Source organism: Fusarium redolens, assembly GCF_020744475.1.
Source record: "Fusarium redolens strain MPI-CAGE-AT-0023 chromosome Unknown BKA55scaffold_4, whole genome shotgun sequence".
Classification (NCBI taxonomy): domain Eukaryota; kingdom Fungi; phylum Ascomycota; class Sordariomycetes; order Hypocreales; family Nectriaceae; genus Fusarium; species Fusarium redolens.
Window position 1 is genome coordinate 2,437,174 of NW_025763667.1, and position 16,291 is coordinate 2,453,464.

General features: G+C 47.9%; 7 protein-coding genes across 7 annotated transcripts; 3 read left to right on the top strand and 4 right to left on the bottom strand.

The window, feature by feature from the left end:
* The first annotated feature begins 101 nt into the window (after positions 1-101).
* On the top strand, positions 102-955 carry BKA55DRAFT_561379 (transcription initiation factor TFIIA, small subunit). The gene is made up of 3 exons (XM_046192156.1): positions 102-239; positions 301-448; positions 512-955. The coding sequence occupies exons 1-3, from the start codon at positions 193-195 to the stop codon at positions 662-664; spliced, it is 348 nt and encodes a 115-aa protein (XP_046053337.1). The 5' UTR covers positions 102-192; the 3' UTR covers positions 665-955.
* A 1-nt stretch (position 956) lies between these two features.
* BKA55DRAFT_561384 (uncharacterized protein) lies at positions 957-2,099 on the top strand. The gene is made up of 4 exons (XM_046192157.1): positions 957-1,320; positions 1,463-1,559; positions 1,610-1,645; positions 1,694-2,099. The coding sequence occupies exons 1-4, from the start codon at positions 1,151-1,153 to the stop codon at positions 2,021-2,023; spliced, it is 633 nt and encodes a 210-aa protein (XP_046053338.1). The 5' UTR covers positions 957-1,150; the 3' UTR covers positions 2,024-2,099.
* Positions 2,100-5,054, bottom strand: BKA55DRAFT_561388 (chloride channel). The gene is made up of 5 exons (XM_046192158.1): positions 4,724-5,054; positions 4,657-4,672; positions 4,324-4,605; positions 4,206-4,273; positions 2,100-4,157 (listed from the first exon to the last, which is right to left on the bottom strand). The coding sequence occupies exons 1-5, from the start codon at positions 4,901-4,903 to the stop codon at positions 2,205-2,207; spliced, it is 2,499 nt and encodes an 832-aa protein (XP_046053339.1). The 5' UTR covers positions 4,904-5,054; the 3' UTR covers positions 2,100-2,204.
* Positions 5,055-5,653: 599 nt separating this feature from the next.
* BKA55DRAFT_536462 (histone-fold-containing protein) lies at positions 5,654-6,330 on the top strand (the record flags this gene model as incomplete). Its single annotated transcript, XM_046189831.1, has 4 exons — positions 5,654-5,717; positions 5,765-5,850; positions 5,900-5,990; positions 6,038-6,330. The coding sequence occupies 4 exons, from the start codon at positions 5,654-5,656 to the stop codon at positions 6,328-6,330; spliced, it is 534 nt and encodes a 177-aa protein (XP_046053340.1).
* A 136-nt stretch (positions 6,331-6,466) lies between these two features.
* Positions 6,467-7,694, bottom strand: BKA55DRAFT_561394 (leucine-rich repeat-domain-containing protein). Its single transcript, XM_046192159.1, has 5 exons — positions 7,484-7,694; positions 7,360-7,400; positions 7,052-7,312; positions 6,866-7,000; positions 6,467-6,813 (listed from the first exon to the last, which is right to left on the bottom strand). Exons 1-5 carry the CDS (start codon positions 7,560-7,562, stop codon positions 6,598-6,600), a joined length of 732 nt encoding a protein of 243 aa, XP_046053341.1. The 5' UTR covers positions 7,563-7,694; the 3' UTR covers positions 6,467-6,597.
* A 172-nt stretch (positions 7,695-7,866) lies between these two features.
* BKA55DRAFT_561397 (uncharacterized protein) lies at positions 7,867-12,880 on the bottom strand. The gene is made up of 2 exons (XM_046192160.1): positions 12,415-12,880; positions 7,867-12,363 (listed from the first exon to the last, which is right to left on the bottom strand). The coding sequence occupies exons 1-2, from the start codon at positions 12,626-12,628 to the stop codon at positions 8,000-8,002; spliced, it is 4,578 nt and encodes a 1,525-aa protein (XP_046053342.1). The 5' UTR covers positions 12,629-12,880; the 3' UTR covers positions 7,867-7,999.
* Positions 12,881-15,121: 2,241 nt separating this feature from the next.
* BKA55DRAFT_536465 (uncharacterized protein) lies at positions 15,122-16,291 on the bottom strand (the record flags this gene model as incomplete). Its single annotated transcript, XM_046189832.1, has 1 exon — positions 15,122-16,291. One exon carries the CDS (start codon positions 16,289-16,291, stop codon positions 15,122-15,124), a length of 1,170 nt encoding a protein of 389 aa, XP_046053343.1.

The window sequence follows — 16,291 nt, forward strand, 5'->3', positions numbered from 1 at the left end:
AACTGGGTACGACGTCACATGATGCGAGGCTGACTGGTGGCTTGTGGCGCGCTTAGTCATTCCCACTTTGTACATCCCCCGAGGCAGATGCATCTCATGAACCTTGCCCTTGACAAACAATCAACCACCCAAAGCCGAAAATAGTAATTTAACGATCGACTCTTCTCGCGCCCGAACTTCAAACCCGCAATCATGGCTACCGGAGCGCAATCCTTCTATGAGCTGTACCGCCGAAGCAGGTACTGCGCCATATTGCTATGCGCTGCTTTGCGACAGCCTGACTAACATGGTTCACTGCAGCATTGGTCTCGCTTTGACAGATACCCTCGATGATCTCATCAGCGACGAGCGCATCAACCCTCAGCTTGCCATGAAGATTTTGAGCAATTTCGATCAGGCCATCACCGAGGCTCTTCAGAAGAACGTTAAAGCTAGGCTTCAATTTAAGGTGAGCGAATACCTCCGAGCTCGGCGCACGTATTTCGACCAGAACTAACCACCTCACCTACAGGGAAGCCTTGACACCTATCGATTCTGCGACGAAGTCTGGACCTTTTTGATCAAGAACGTAACCTTTAAAATGGACAATGGGAGTCAATCCGTTACGGCGAACAAGGTTAAGATTGTTAGCTGCAACGCCAAGAAGCCTGGCGAGGGACAATAAGTCAACGACTCAAGAATGCGCAAGAACGGATACGAAGAAGCAGATGCGCAACTTTCATAAATTGGGAAACTACCAAAATTCTGCTTTTCCAGCATTGGGCGGCGTTTGGAATCTGGCTCTTTACTTTTACAGGACATTGATTTATTGTGGGCAAGAAGCAAAGCACTGGATTCAGTGCTAAGAAACTAGACTTGATTCTATGCACAATCAACAGAAGTTTAGTCAAGAATGATATGATATTGCTTTACCTGGACTCTACCTGATTAAATAGAGAAATAGCATGACGCATGTAAATTCACTTCCCCAGATTCTGGTGGTGAGGCTGGTTTCTTAAAACGTCTCTGACCAGGGGCGAGTCTGCCTAAGACCGGTAGTCCCCCACTAAAAGACCACTTCTCAGCCTCTAACAAGGGTGCCAAGTCAATCCATCATTATCAGGGGCCCTCCATTCTCACCAACCTAAGAACTCCGAAGACTCCGACGACCATGCTCCGTAAACGTCAGAGGCCAGAAGCTGGACCTTCTTCTTCGCCTTTAAAGAAACAGCCATCCCCTGAGATGCCGTCGCCGAGTAACTGGAGCCTGCGGTCGCAATGGATGTTCTTTGCGGTTGCTAGTGGTGCTTGTGCTGCTTTCAATGGAGTTTTTGCAAAGTTGTAAGTACAAAGACATTGTTCCCTCACAGTGACGATTATGCAGAGTCTATTCCAAGTGTATGATGATAATGCAAATTGCGCTACGGAGGCTTCGGGTTGGCAACCGGCCTGAAAGATGGAAGGTATACTAATTTATGCTCAGGACAACTACACAACTCACTACCAACCTATCCAATAGCATTGCGAAATTGATTGGCTTGTCCGCTCATGAGCACATAGTTGAATATCTCGTCCGGGGCGTAAGTGGATCTCTTCTACCCATTACTTGACTTGCAACTAAACCTTGTAGATATTCTTTGTCCTCAACTTAACGTTCAATGGCGTTGTAAGTGACTCCCAGTCGAACCTCTGATCACTCACTTATATGCTTCAGATGTGGACGCTTTTCACCCAGGCTCTTGCCCGTGGTACATCCACAACTCAAGTCTCCATCATGAATACATCTACGAACTTCATGGTCACAGCAGTACTAGGCGCCTTGATCTTCTCGGAAGTTCTCCCGCCTCTATGGTGGGCTGGTGCTGCGCTTCTTGTCGCAGGTAATGTCATTGTGGGACGAAAGGATGAGACTAAAGACGCTGGTGCTGCGGCCGCTGCCGAGGGGCCGAGTTATGTTCCTTTGCCGACTGAAGATGATGGAGCGCAGCGGGATGACGAGGATATTATTGATTTAGGAAGAGTGTCGGATGAGGAACCACGATAGACAGGTTGGCCAGTCACAGTTTTGATGCAGAATGCCACGAGAGACACGCTGTTGGATACTCGATAGAGTTCGGCCATGTAGCATAAGTCAAAAGTAATAGATTCAGTCCCGAACACCAGCGTATCATGCACATTTCTATAGTACCAAATAACAAAAGGTAACAATCAACATGTTCATACAATTACCGTCGACTCTCCAGCTCAACGCCCTCATCGAGTACCTCCTCATCGCCGTCTAATATTTGCCCTCTGCCCAGTGGCCGCTCACCGCCAGAAGTGCTTGTTAGGCGAATCCGACCTCCAGAATATCTTGAGACTCGACCAGAGAACCAGTTGCCGGCCCGTTGGAACAGATTCCAAAGTTGCTCTTGCCCCTCTTCGATACGATGATTATCCTTGGGATTCTCGGCGGCTTCGACCTTGAACTGATATTTCAGACAATCTTTGACGGTCACGAGACCGGTGAGCTTGCCATGATATTCAATCAGAATAACTCGTGGACCAATTTTCTGAAACAATTCCATGACGGTCTCGAGGGGTAGTCTTGGGTGAGCTGTGACGGGTGTTGCATCAACATATCGGCTAAAGTCGAGAGTTGAAGAGTGTGATGAGTCGCCATGGATGTTGTTGAGCGATGTACTTGACAAATTTGCCGACGACGGTGCAAATGTGCATTTTGCAGTCTCTGATAATGGTGAGGTTCGGCTCATCTTATCAATAGCATACCGCAACTCCGTACTGCCGATATAACCAACAAGCACCTTGGTGTGTTTGTCTTCCACCACGGGGAAGCCTTGGTATCGATCATCAGCAAGGAGGCTCTGGACTTCGCCCAAGGTAAGCCCATGAACGGGCATCGAGACAACGGAGGTTCTCATGACAGCCGAAACAGGGACTCCAAAGTTGTGCTCCTCTTTACTGTCAAGGAACGGCATTCCACTGAACCATATCATTCTATCTGCGATGCCTCCTTTGCCAAACAACTCGCTGACAGCCTTGGTGACTCCAACGACGATCATGGTGGGGAGGATGTAGTTCAGAGCACCTGTGAGCTCAAACATGATGACCACCACGGATATAGTGATGTGCATGATGCCACTGAGTGCCGCGGCGGCTCCTAGTAGGGCATATGTACCTGGTGTGATGCAAGGCTCGTCAGGCTTGCATGCTGAAAAGAAGACGCTGGTGGGATTGGCTTCGTGAATAGCTTGAACAAGAATTCCAATTGTTCTTCCGAAAGATGCTCCAATAGCCATTGAAGGAACGAAGATACCAGCGGGAACCTTGCATCCATAGGATAGTATAACAAGGAAAAGCCTTAGGAAGGTCGCCAGAAATAGTGATATTATGTTCCACCATCTCTTATCAGGCTCGCAGAGACCATGGTACGATTCTCCACGACCGCACTCTGAGAAGAGAATCTCCATACTCTCTGTCATGTCAATCCTCAAGAAGGCATTAGGGTAAGCAATAATAGCAGTTCCAGCTGCCAGTAGAGTCGCTTCGAGAACTGCATACTCTTTCAAGTACTTCTTTCTGAATGACTGAACCCGCAAATTCCACTTAATCACAAAGGCTCCATAAAGACCTCCGAAAATACCAATCAAGACGTAGAAAAGCAGCTCGAAGAAGTGCCAGTCGTTCTTATACTCAACCTGGAACATAACCAGTTGGCCCGTTCGAAAAGGATTCATAGCAGCGAGAACAGCTGTCGCTACCAGGGCACAGAAATAGCTTCGCCATAATGTCTTGAGAGGGAATTGGTTCGACATCTCCTCAAGAGAGAAAAGCACACCGCCGATAGGACTGCCAAAAGCGACAGCGACACCAGCAGCTGCCGAGGCGCTCAGAAACTCCCTAGTCTTGGAAGCGTTGCGCTTGTATTTGTCGAAAAGTCGAGAGATCACGTTTCCCGTACACACGGCGTAGTGTACACTTGGGCCTTCCTTTCCAACTGACAAGCCAGATGCGATGGCTAGAGGGAGGCATATTGATTTGATGATCAGGGTCCACCATCCAAGGAAGCCTTTCATAACGAACCCGGCAATGATGCACTTGATCTCAGAAATACCTGAACCGGCAGCATATGGTGCGAAAGACTTAACCAAGGTGCCCGCAACACAAGCAAATAGAGTCTATATCATCAGTCTATAACCAAAATCGAAGGGAGACTTGGCACTTACTGCAAAGACAAAATAGATGAAATAGTTCAAGGGTTCGAAGCCAGTCCATCTGTGCCACTGATCGCAGCCTGTCTGGTGTCAGTATCATTCATGTCACCGTACCCTGAACACCACATACCATTCTCTTCTCCCCAGCAGCAAAAGTTCTCATTCAAATAGAAGCCTGTCTCGCAATAGCCCATCTTGACATCGGAGAGCCATTCTGTAATGATATTGAGTAGCGCTGCGTTCAAGCCAATCGCAATGCCAATGATTGTTACCACGATCCAGGCTTGCGCTGCATCATAACTCCTCCACAGCTGATATCGCCAGCCAGGTTGTCCTTTATCGTAGAGACCGGCCGCTTGCTTTCTTCGCGCCTTACGCTTAGCTTGTTCTCGCGCCGCATCTTGAACCCAGTCTAACGTATATCAGTACCGAAATCCGTATCGTAGTCGATCGAGTCGCATACCTATTGTTGTAAAGTCCTAGTCCAGCTAGTTAGCACAGAGCCGCATATCCAGTGTCCCACAACATACTTCATATCTCTTAATCTCGGCAATCTCCTCCTCAATGAGCCCAGCCCCTGTACGCGCTGCACTCCCTGTTTCTTGATCTGCATTCGAAAAGACGGAGGATAAACGTGATACCACCGAAGGACGTCTTTCAAGCCCAGGTCCAGGAGGTGCCAAGCTGAAGGATGATTGTCGCACGTTCATGGCTCAGGCAAGGCAACCATTGTCGCTCAACCGCTATCTTTGAAGTCGCGTAAACCGGGGTGATTGGATTGACTGATTAAAGATGCTAACGAGGCGAAAACGAGAGCTGTTTCTTTAGTCAAAGGCTATTTCGTAGACGTTGTTATATGGTGAGTGTCGTAATGACCAACAGGGATGCTGACAGCTGACATGTGGCTTTAGGTTCCAGCCACAGTATCGCGTTTAGTGGTTGCAGCATCGCGTCTCAGACTTCAGTTAATATCATTCTTCGTGTATCTTGACTTCACGAGAACAGTAATTCATATTTAACTCGACTAATCAGCCATTTATAGCGACATAAAGACTTTTAATCTTCTCCTAAATAACTCCATAACCCTCATATTCTCTTTATTCTCGACTCCCAACTCTCAACCGTATCTTAGCCCCTGATACTACTCTTGAAGCATTGGCTTAGAGTCAAGGTACGCCTCGCATTTCTTGTTCAAGGCGCTCGCGCAATTCAGATGTCATATTCAATATTGGAGTCGCTGGCGCACTTGCTTTTAGTGTTTGTTTTCTTTCCTTCTCTCCCAAGTCTGCTGTTCTGTATTTTATGGTGACTTTCTTACCCTTGTCCCCAACTTTGGCCTTCGCCCCTAGCCGATATTCAAAGTCATCCACCTCACGCATTGATACATACATTTAGCTCTTTCTAACTCATTCAGACTCATCCTTGTCGCATTCTCGAGCGATTTCGTCTCTACTGCCGCCATGCCTTATAACACCACTGCTATTCCTCCTCGAAAGGAGCCTACAGGCCAGAATCAGCTTCCTCGTAAGCAATTGACCATGCTCTCCAGTCACAATCTAACATAATTATAGTCTCTAGAGTTAAGAAGATCATCGCACAAGACCCAGATATCGGTCTATGCTCTAACAACGCAGCTTTCGTGATAACTCTTGCTGCCGTATGTCTTCGCTATTTGATATTACCATCATCATGCTCACGCGACACAGGAAATGTTTGTTCAGCATCTCGCAGAAGAGTCACATACCCAAGCCAAGCTAGATCGCAAACCTCGTCGAAACATCCAATACAAGGACGTCGGTAAGTTACGCCACCCATACTTCATCAGCTCTTTCTAACTTCAATAGCAAGCGCTGTTGCACACCATGACAACCTCGAGTTTCTTGAAGACGTTGTACCAAAGACTGTTCCCTACAAGAACATCAAGGCCAAGGCCAAGGCCACGCAGGCACGTCTCCAAGGTGACAATACCAATCAGAAACTTGAATTTTCCTTGGCAAACGGCGCCGGCAAGCCTCTTGTGAACGGCAACTCCATGGGTCATCATGATAGACAGGACGACCCGAACTCGCAGCTGGAGTTGGAGTTCAGACAGGCTTCTGGTGCGAATCGGGATGGAGATGTAGCAATGACTGGCTAGTTGTAGTATTGCTCATTTGTTAGGTGGCTGACGGTAGAAAGAGGCGTTTTCAGGATTGACCGTTAGTCAGCTAAATTAGATAAAGAGGGCAAAAGCTGTCTATCAGCATTATGTACATCACAAACAAACAACAAGCTTCATATTTGGCATCAACTTCCATTTATTGGTATGTGAGGATATAGCCATAATCCGAAAGCCAAATAATCATAGTATTTTTTTCTGCAACCCCCAAACCAAGCAGTACAAAGCCATCACAGATGTAAAGATTTATTCCTCCATGGCATCTCCATGAATACCAGAAGGCAGACGTCCCTCGTTCAACTCTTTCTCCAGCGCGATAATCTCCTGTAGGCTAGTAGCCTTCTTAATACGCTCCTGTAGTCGCTTCTTCTCAGCGTCCGTCAGCTTTATTCGGGAAAGCTTAGAGGGTGCGTCTGAGCCGTCAGTCGAGGTGTTGAAAGTTGTAGTCTTGATACCCTGGATCTGTGTCGTTGTTAGCTTCATGCAACTGTTCTATTATTGGTGCTGTCCATACCTTTGAAGCCAGAGCTGTTGGCTCTTCGTCAGTTCCGAAGAGTTCGCGAGCTTTCTCCCGCTCGGACTCTTTGACCTTTTCGAAGTCGAGAAACCGCACGGAGGGACACTTCCATAGCACCCAGTATCGATAGTTCTGCATCTTGCATCAGTAATTGCTACACCAGTCGACACGTCTCAGACTGACCTCCTTCTTGGAAACGGGGTTATCCGACAGTACCAAGTGCGTCAAGCGGGGAAATGACGCCAGCGCATCCAAGTCCGCAAGCTCTGTCAGGTTGTTCGACGATAGCACCAGGTTGGCAAGGTTTGGGATGGCCTTAGCCAGAGAGGGCTGAATGCTTGAAACACGGTTTCGCGCGAGGAGAAGGGTCGTTATGCGAGGCGACAAGGGAAAGTTACCCAGTACTTGAATGTCATTGTCTGTGAAGTCGATGGCATCGTGAGGCTAAGCTGTTAACAACAGAGCAACAAGGCAGAGGATTTGGAACTTACGCCAGCGACACCCAAGTTCTCAATCGCGGGAATTCGGTGTCCTGTTCACGCCGCAAAGACGATTGTATCAACTCTGCGCTCTCTAAAGATCAAAAATGTAGCATCTGCTCTTTTCAAAACGCACCTCGAAGATCAAGCTCTCGCTCCTTGAGCGGGTTGAGGTAGGATAGGGAATCCCGGATGAGGTCGGCGGTAAGCCGCATCTTGGGTCTGGGGCCGTTACCTCGGGTTCAAAAATGAAGTTGCTCGGATTTGGTACACTGTGGGATCGAGATTGGAGGCTGTTTGGAAGGGCACGCGAATGTCGGTAGTGTTGATTTATGGCAAGGCAAGGCTGCGGCTTGACGAGGCGTGGGGGAAATTTTGGTGTCGCGTGTGGCTTGAGCTTAGAGTGGCACACAGACCCCAGCCACCATAGACTTAGATTGAAGGACAGGCAGCTCAGTAAGTTTTACAACACAAACCAGTCAATCACAGAACAGAGAGTGGTTCAGGATTGCAATTTCCCTAAGCTTGGGAGTTGATGATAATGTAATTCCTGCTTAATTGTTCTATCCAGAAATAAGCTGCTAGCAAACTAAAAGGTGATTGCTCTTGTTGTCTTTATAAACTGCATCGCGTCACTAGCTGTCTCTCGGCTCTACTGAAACACAAAAACAACGCCCATCCTGTCCACCGAAACGCTCATAGTGTACGGGAACTCCAACAACGCCACATCTAAAATAGAATCCACGTGAGACTGCAACAACTGCTGTTGTTGAAGGGATATAACAGTCGACCGAGGTGGTCGGGCGCTCGACGACTTGGCTCTTGATCCAGAACCCGCATTTGGAGCCGTTGGAGCCTGCCTAGGAAAACGCTCCGTGTTTAACGTCAGCGCCGTCGTAGGGTGCGAGGTCGTGTAAGTCGGTTTGGGTAAATCTGGGGACAGTCCACTGTAGATGAACGAGCTCTCCATCCGTGAAAGGTCCCAGAAGCGAAGTCTTTTATCTGATCCGCCAGTGACGATAAAGGCGTGCCTCACGTCTCTTGAGTCTTCTGCAGTTGCGGTTCCGACAACCATGGCGCGAACTCCGCGATCGGCGTTGGCGATTTCATTGGGTTCGATGTTAGTAGCATATCGTCCGAGCATGCCTTCTCGCCTGTCTTCGTCCACATCCCATGCCTCATACCCTTTAAGACCATCCTTGCTGCCTCCTGCTCTGTAAATTTCTCGGCAGACGGTTTTCTCTAGATCCCAAACCGTCACTTCACCTTGTCCAGTGCCACCAGAAATGCAGACCCATTTGCCACGGCCTTTGGTAGGGTGGATGCAAATTCGATAGATCGAGCCTTTACCTGGTAGGCCCCAGCCCTTGAGTCTCATCTTGAAACGCAAATCCCAGAGGTCGATAACTCCATGAGAAGTACCCACACAAAGCCAGTTGCGCTTCCTATCCACGCAAAAGCAAGTTGGCGTTCCATGGTGCACAGGATTTTCGAGAGTGTATAGGAGGCTCATGGTCCTCAAGTCGATACCGAGAATCCTTGAGCGATTCGTGGCGATGACAAGAATCGAGTTTGATTCTTGTCTGAAGTGTTCACACCACACCGCGAACTCGCCATCTGGTAGTTGATACTCACGCAGAACACGCAATTTGCCGTACCTAACAACTCCACTAGCAGATACGGTGTCGACCTTAACCACGTGAACGGTACCATCAGACGCACAGCTCACAAAACAATGCGAGTTTTCCACGAAACAGAGGGCGACAACTCGTGTGTTATCTCCATGTTTGTGAAGTTGACGAGAACGGTGCGTAATGTTTCGCTCGAGCCTAGCCGTATCCCACACCCTCACAGTACCATCGTCGCCGCCGGTGATGAAGAAAACATGATCAGGGGATGGCAAAACCCTATTGATAGGACTTTTATGTTCGGAAAACGTTGCGACAAGTTGTCCAACCGGTTTCCAAGGTTCCTCGCCAGGTTGGACACTGGCGCGACTTGCTTTGCTCCTCTTAATCGGTGTGACCATAGGCCCAAACTCGATAACATCACGAGGAAAGTTATCAACATACATGTTGTCTAACATTCTTTGTATGCTTGGATCGTTGCCTGCGTAACTATGTTTCGACACACGGGATCCGGTAGTGTCTCCTTCGTTCCCTTCAGAAGAAGGTTGCTGGTCTGTTGAAGTCTGAGCGAAAGGCCCTTCGACCTCACCAAATGCATTGGCGTCGGTGGTGCCAGTTTGTGCGATAGATTTGTTCTTGTCCTTGCGGTCAAGGAGACTCAGGGCGCTTGCCTGGTGGCGAACTTCATTTCTGGAAGGTGGCTCTCCTTGAGAGGATCCATCGTCAGCTGTTTGCATTACCTGCCCTGCTGAGGGCGCTCTGGTATGCGTTCGGCCAGCGCTAGTTGGTGAAAGAAGACGGCGTGATGAACGAGGTCCAACACTTTGTACTCGCCGGTTAGTGTTGACCCTCTTTTTTCCGCCAGTCGAGTCGTCAATAGTCATGGAGGCGTCCAAGAGGGCATCTGCAATTGTGTAAGGTTCCGCTGGTGGCTCAAGATCCACCACTGCATTGGGGTCTCGAAGTGGCGCATCATTGAAGAACACCGTTTGAGGAGTGACTCCCAAGGATTTGAGAGATACCACACCATTGTATGTAGTACCATCTGTTGTAGAAGTATCACGCGCCTTCATCTTGCTAAGACGCCAAATGAATTCACGTAAAGCATCGAGCTTCAACTCATCCTCATGCTTGAGTCCAAGGTTTCTGAGTTTCGTCAGCCATTGCTCGTCTTCGTCATTTCGGGCCACTCGTCCCATAGAGCTTTGCATTAAATCTCGAGAGGTGCGGCTTGATCTTGACCCTTTGGAGCCGAACAATAACGGTTTGAGCTGTTGCAGGGGCTTCCAGTAGACGCCACGTTCTGTCTTCGAGGCCCAGGTTATAGCCTGATCAAAGACATTTCGAGCTAATGGCCTCTTGAGAGCATCAAGTATGTTGAGTTCGGAGAAGTCTGAGAGAACCTCCACTTTCAGGAACGGTTTTACAAGAGGCATCAGGTTACACCTAATATCAGCAGGTGGCAAGTACCGTGCTGACATTGACAGGAATTCTGCCGCTGATTCGCGGATCCAGATGTTTGGGTGCATCGTGAATCGGCTGATGAGGTCAACTAGCTCCCAAACCTTGGGCCTCGATAACAAACCAAGCCCAGCAAGCTGAGCAAGCGAATGGAGAGCCGCCTGTACCACGTACTCCTCTGGGTCAGTCAAGGCTTGTATCATCAAGGGTAGCATGAACTCCTCCAAGCTCGTGCTTCCAATGAAGGCTGCGATGCCGACGATCGTATCGAAAAATGCGCATTTCAGCGTCCAATCTCGATCATTCAGATATGTGTTAAGATGAGTAAGGAGGACATCGTTTGAATGATGGTCAAAGAAGAGGCACAGCTCGGGTACGGAGGCCAAAAATGCTCTGCGAACCGAGATGTCCGGGTCTTCTACCAATTGCTTTGAATGGCTCTCAAGAACCTCAAAAAGCTGTCGCCCAGCGTTGTCAAAGACGCTCTCGAAGTTTGCTTTGGCATCGGCTCCAGGTTCGACCTCAGGATCTGTAATAGGCATCGAGCCATCAGCTCGAAGGCTTGAGGCCATATTAAGGAATCTCTGTGCAGTAGTCGCAAGACTGCCGAGACAAGAAGCATAAGCTGCTCTGACCAAAGGACTGGGTACTCTTGATCTAGACCCCAACGCGATTTCCATACGAGGCAATACGTACTCCACCAGGACATGAGAGTTGAATGCATTGACTGTCTGAACCAGCTGCAGAAGCTGGGTAATGGTTCGAATAGCGGCAATCAACACTAGATCTGTCTCATCTGGGACGAGAAGAGTCATTAGATATGGCAAAACTCTGTCCAACTTGGCTTCATCAGTCAGCCTCTCAGAAAAGGCAAGGAGTACGTCACATGCGCGGATTCGTGAAGATGCTCGCGCAGTGTTTCTTAGTTGCGACACGATCAGCGTCAGGAATATCAACGTTCCATCATCTTCTGGTGGCTCTAACTCGGAAGATACGGTATGGTTGTGATTCGGTATGTTGAGCCTTACCGGGAAATGCGATAGGCTCAGTCTGGGAGGCGGTTGAAGTTCGTTTGAGGTACGTTTCTCAAGCTGATAACCAAGGAAGTATGAGATCTTATCAAAGTCGTAAAATACGCGATCGATTCGATCATCAGCTTCTCCGAGATTCTTTGAAGTGCCTGACATTGGATTGTTGCCAGATGAAGGGTCTGTTATAAGCTCCATATACTGGTGCAGGAAATTGTAGAAGTAATGTGGAAATACTTTGCCTTTCCAGAACTCCAGGTAATGGTCCGCCGAGTATCGTTTCTCGGGGTCGAGCTGAATCATGTGGGCTATCATATCGGCGAGATCCTTGTTTGCGATGGTGCTCAGATGTGTAATCACAGGGTCGTACTCGCCACGGCGATACTTGTACAGCTGTGCGAGGCTGAAGATGTCCGACTCAAGAAATAATTGCGCAATAACGCAACCAGCACTGAAGATGTCCATCGCCCAGGTCATCTTCGCCTTCTTCGGTGGTAGCTCTCCAGAAGCATAGAAGCGCTCAGGGGCGACATAACAGGTTCGGAGGCCTGACGTATCGAAGAAGTAAGAGAAATCGGCCGGGTTGTCGTCGGGGAGCATAACAGGCTTATATGCGGAGGAGAAATCGGAAAGGTATAGCCAATTCCACGAAGTCACGAGGACATTCTGCGCCTTGATATCGCCGTGGTAGACATCGCGTGCATGACAGTCGCGAAGAGCGCAAAGAAGCTGGAAGGCCAACCATTTCTTCTCGATGTCTTCGAGGAACGGTCGAGTGCTGACTCGGTCATATAGTGAGCTGTAAAGGAACTGGCGGACTAGGTAACCATTGGTCTCGGTCTCGATAATGCGCTGGAATCCGAGGGTGTTGGGGATTTTGTCTATCGCGTTACTCTGTTCTAATTTTGGTTAGAAGCTTTGTGGGAGGGTTGAAAACGCCCAAAGGTTACCTATTATCTGTTTCTTGTATTTCTGTAGCTTGACTTCGGCGTATGGCTTAACCAGGACCTTGACGAGCACTAGACCATTCTCGTGACGCCCACGAATAGACTTCATGAACCTCGCATTTCCTATACTTTTCTCAAAGTGAACATCGCTAAGCTCCGAGATATCGATGCCTGCGGAGCCGACAGACGGCGTCGCGAGGGAGAACCCTTGACCCATGATTTGGTGGGGGGCCTAGGGGAATCGTGAAAGCTATCGATCGGCCACGCACGAAGCTATCGTCATTTTGAACGATTGAAATGGTAGGTGTATGTCGTCTGTAATATAGCACCTAAAGTCACAATACGTTGATTCGATGTTGAGGTTACCTAAGGTAGGTAACGTACCTAAGTATGAGGAAGTAACAAGCCGTGGTTGATGCAGGAGTGAAGCTTTGTCACTACGAGGGACGTCATACGGAGGCAGGTGCACGCGGAAGAACATGCCCCACTAAACCACATCTAAGTGAATCTGGGGCTCTTCCCAACATAACCACATACATGGTTTGTTTTCAGGTAAGAGAAACTTTGGATTTATATTTCCATAATTTATCAATTGGTCGGCTTTCTTCGTACAATACTTCCATACCTAGATAGGCAGTCACTTCCATGTTGTTGGTCTGTTCTTTAGCAGCTTGTCCTGCCACAAGCATGGAGAAACATAATTCACCATCCATAGGCCAGACTTCACAATTCATGGAAGAATAAATCCAATTGTATTGAGATTGACGGGTACAGCTATCAAGTGCTGGAAAGACAATCGGTATGGTTTGTCAGAACAGCAGGACCGCAGTGGACTCCCTGTTACTAACAAGTAAACAGCCATCTAACCAAACGACATGAATGAATGCTGATCCAGCCAAGGTCACTGTAAACCTCAAGCTCAGCTAATCCTATATCTCCCACTACAGAACATCAGTTGTTGCTGGTTTTTTTTTTTTTTATGTCGTGGTCTTTTACAGTTTGTTGTCAGCGCCGGCTGTGAGTAACGGGATCTTTCCACCATTCATGCACATTCAACCGGCATTCGGGCTCTATAAACATCATTCATTGTTCAATCTCTCCATTAAATACTAGACTCAAAGTAGCCTAAATACCACACTGAGGCGCAGAGAAGACCTCGAGATCTTCTTTGCCAGATGCAAGTTCCACAAACTGTTGAACGAGGCTATAGCCACAACTCGCCAAGCCTTTTGTCACTTTTATCCTCGTCCTGACGTACAGACATCTATATACGGCTAGGCTTTTATGTTTGAAACAACAATAATTGCTTCAGGAGTAACGGCGCTCAAATTAAAGGCGACAGTGAGGTCACAAACCAATGTTGGCCATCGCGCCTGTTAACTTGCGCAGGGGAAAAGGGCTTCTAGCTCTAGTACTTTGTGACTGGACTCGTGCGAAAAAGATAAAACGGCAGTTCTTACTCTTTATGTATATAAATTGATTGTCCTTAAATCTTCAATTAGAGGACACAACGCTCCGTGTGTTGTATTTTTGTGATAATCGACTTTCCTTCCATCTCGCAAGTATTTGTCGACGGGTCTCAGCCAACATCGCTAAGGCCATGGGTGGAATGAGACGGTACACTGCGAGTCAAAAAATATCCCTAGAACTTCATCTCACTCGTTTTATGTTACAAGAGTGCCCTTCATCATTTTCAGGTCAATAAAGACATTCATTGCATCAGGAATATACATGTCCTTGTTTCTAGCCGTGACTGGATTGGAAACGTTCTTACTCCTCACACAAAAGCTCTGGGTCGAATACCTAATCTATAACAGCTTCCTATTTACTTAAGTGCCACCAAGAGATGTTTAATTAACTTCAGTTACTAGCTGGAAAGATGCACGGCGAATGGAAGACCAACCTTAGAGGCAACATAGAAGAGTGTTGTCTCAGTGCTCAAAGAGGTACAATGTATGTGCCAAAGGATCTCACAATAGAGTACATTAATACTATACTACCTTGCTTTCTATACCTAGATATTGAGAAGAGTCTTCACTAAGTTTATAAACTTCTATAATTTTTTCTGAGGTTTACTTAAAATATATAACTCTTTTATGAAATCTATAAGTTTAGGTAATTTTAGGGTACTGCTTATTCTTGGTTATTTATGTAAGAAACTGAGCTCTCCCAAAAGAATGCCGAGTTCCAATCCATCTTTTATTTCTTACGGGAACGAACGAAGCACAACTCATATAACGTCATTTTCAAGATTCCCATTGTTCATGACCATAACCTAGATAGAACTATATGAAACAAGAAAAGAGTGATCAGAAATACAGCCAAGTCCCTTGAAATCCTTAGAGCATGCAACAACCCCGACGCTATGAATGGTCTTTCTTTTGACATAAGATGAGCTCCAAAGTGACAACCAATAAATAGTGTATGATACAAAGCCATTCCGTACGGATGCAATGCTCACGCTTCGTGATAGATATAAAATGAAGGATGAAAGACGGTCCTCCGTTTTCCAACAGATGGAAATTAACCAAAACAAATTCCAAGTGAGATTTTCCCCTTTTGAAGCTTTCTTCTCCCTAGTCCGTGACGCCAATGATGATGTCGATGAGCAGTAATATGAGCAATGCTAAAAGCAAAGTACCTTAAACAATTGAGTTTCTCGTTATGGAGTTTCAAGAATGATGGCCCAGGCACACGACTCGCGACCACTCTATGGTCCACGACTGCGCATCGCCCGGGTTGATCGATATTGTAGTTTGGGAAGTTCCATTTCGACATCGATACCCTCGTCGGCTTCCATGATATTTGGATCCACAGCCATAGGTGCCATTGGATCTGCTGCGAGAATAGGCTCGGCAGCTTCTAGCTTTGCCGGCTCCAACTTGTTCTCTTCCTTAGTGGGTGTCGGGCTGCTTTCCTTGAGGCCTACGGTCATGTCGCGACGCATACTTATGGGTCGCCGTGTCCGGACTTTGCCCATCTCGCCTGTTTCCTTTGCTAATTCAGGCTCTTCGCGCTCCACGCGCTCCATTTCTGTCTTGGCCATCTCAAGAACCTCAGTCAGTCGTTTCTGCACCTTACTGATCTCGTCGTTGCAGTCACCATCGCGAAGGAACTGATGTGCACCGTGCTCACACATACTCTGCACAAATTCGAGGCCCTTATCCAGCTTATCGTATACATCTGGTGGTTGGTCGCCAGCACCGGATCGGGATATTGACATAGGACCGAATCGCCTGCTACTCATGTATCGTAGTGAAGGGAGAGCGTCGTCATTGCTTCCATCCTCTGATACGTCTTGCTCTGCAAGCTTCTTGATCTGGGCAACTCTTGCGGCCATCTTGGCTTTGCGCATCAGGTTTCGGCTTGACGAGACGAACCTCACAAGATCGTCAAAGAAGCTCTGAACATAACTATCATAATATACAATGATCATGCTCCGTGTTCGATAAGCGGCAGGGGCGTCTTCGTTGGACATCATGGATGGCGACTTGGGCTTCTTCCTAACCTGAGCTCGTGCTCTGGCTTGTGCGGCTTTGATGATCTCTTGTTGCTGACGAATGGAGCCAGGGCTTGGGGTATGTACCTTGGGTGTCTCGGGCTTGACTGGTGTCTGTGCTGTGTTTTCACCTGCGCCATCTTCAAGGATATACTCGTTCGCTAGAGCCTCGGCATGGACTACTGGAGGATCATCTTTAGGCTTGAGTGACTCGGTTGAGCCTTTGTTGCGAAGCGACTTTGTCTCTGCACTTTTGCCCTCTGCGGCAGCAACAGCGGCCAGCTCGGCCTGGCGTCGGTCGATCTGGCCGCTGAGGTCATCAAGTCGCTGTAACCAGTCCGGAACGTTGTTGACAAGATTCTTAAGCGCATCCATAGCCAT

Coding starts and splice junctions, on each gene's coding strand:
- BKA55DRAFT_561379 (XM_046192156.1), top strand. CDS start 193: ATGGCTACCGGAGCGCAATCCTTCTATGAGCTGTACCGCCGAAGCAG. Junction 240..300: donor GAGCTGTACCGCCGAAGCAG/GTACTGCGCCAT, acceptor GGTTCACTGCAG/CATTGGTCTCGCTTTGACAG. Junction 449..511: donor AAGCTAGGCTTCAATTTAAG/GTGAGCGAATAC, acceptor CCTCACCTACAG/GGAAGCCTTGACACCTATCG.
- BKA55DRAFT_561384 (XM_046192157.1), top strand. CDS start 1,151: ATGCTCCGTAAACGTCAGAGGCCAGAAGCTGGACCTTCTTCTTCGCCT. Junction 1,321..1,462: donor AATGGAGTTTTTGCAAAGTT/GTAAGTACAAAG, acceptor ATTTATGCTCAG/GACAACTACACAACTCACTA. Junction 1,560..1,609: donor TTGAATATCTCGTCCGGGGC/GTAAGTGGATCT, acceptor TAAACCTTGTAG/ATATTCTTTGTCCTCAACTT.
- BKA55DRAFT_561388 (XM_046192158.1), bottom strand. CDS start 4,903: ATGAACGTGCGACAATCATCCTTCAGCTTGGCACCTCCTGGACCTGGG. Junction 4,274..4,323: donor CTGCTGGGGAGAAGAGAATG/GTATGTGGTGTT, acceptor GACACCAGACAG/GCTGCGATCAGTGGCACAGA. Junction 4,158..4,205: donor TCATCTATTTTGTCTTTGCA/GTAAGTGCCAAG, acceptor CTGATGATATAG/ACTCTATTTGCTTGTGTTGC.
- BKA55DRAFT_561394 (XM_046192159.1), bottom strand. CDS start 7,562: ATGCGGCTTACCGCCGACCTCATCCGGGATTCCCTATCCTACCTCAAC. Junction 7,313..7,359: donor AGAACTTGGGTGTCGCTGGC/GTAAGTTCCAAA, acceptor TTAACAGCTTAG/CCTCACGATGCCATCGACTT. Junction 7,001..7,051: donor ACCCCGTTTCCAAGAAGGAG/GTCAGTCTGAGA, acceptor TGCAAGATGCAG/AACTATCGATACTGGGTGCT.
- BKA55DRAFT_561397 (XM_046192160.1), bottom strand. CDS start 12,628: ATGGGTCAAGGGTTCTCCCTCGCGACGCCGTCTGTCGGCTCCGCAGGC. Junction 12,364..12,414: donor ATACAAGAAACAGATAATAG/GTAACCTTTGGG, acceptor AACCAAAATTAG/AACAGAGTAACGCGATAGAC.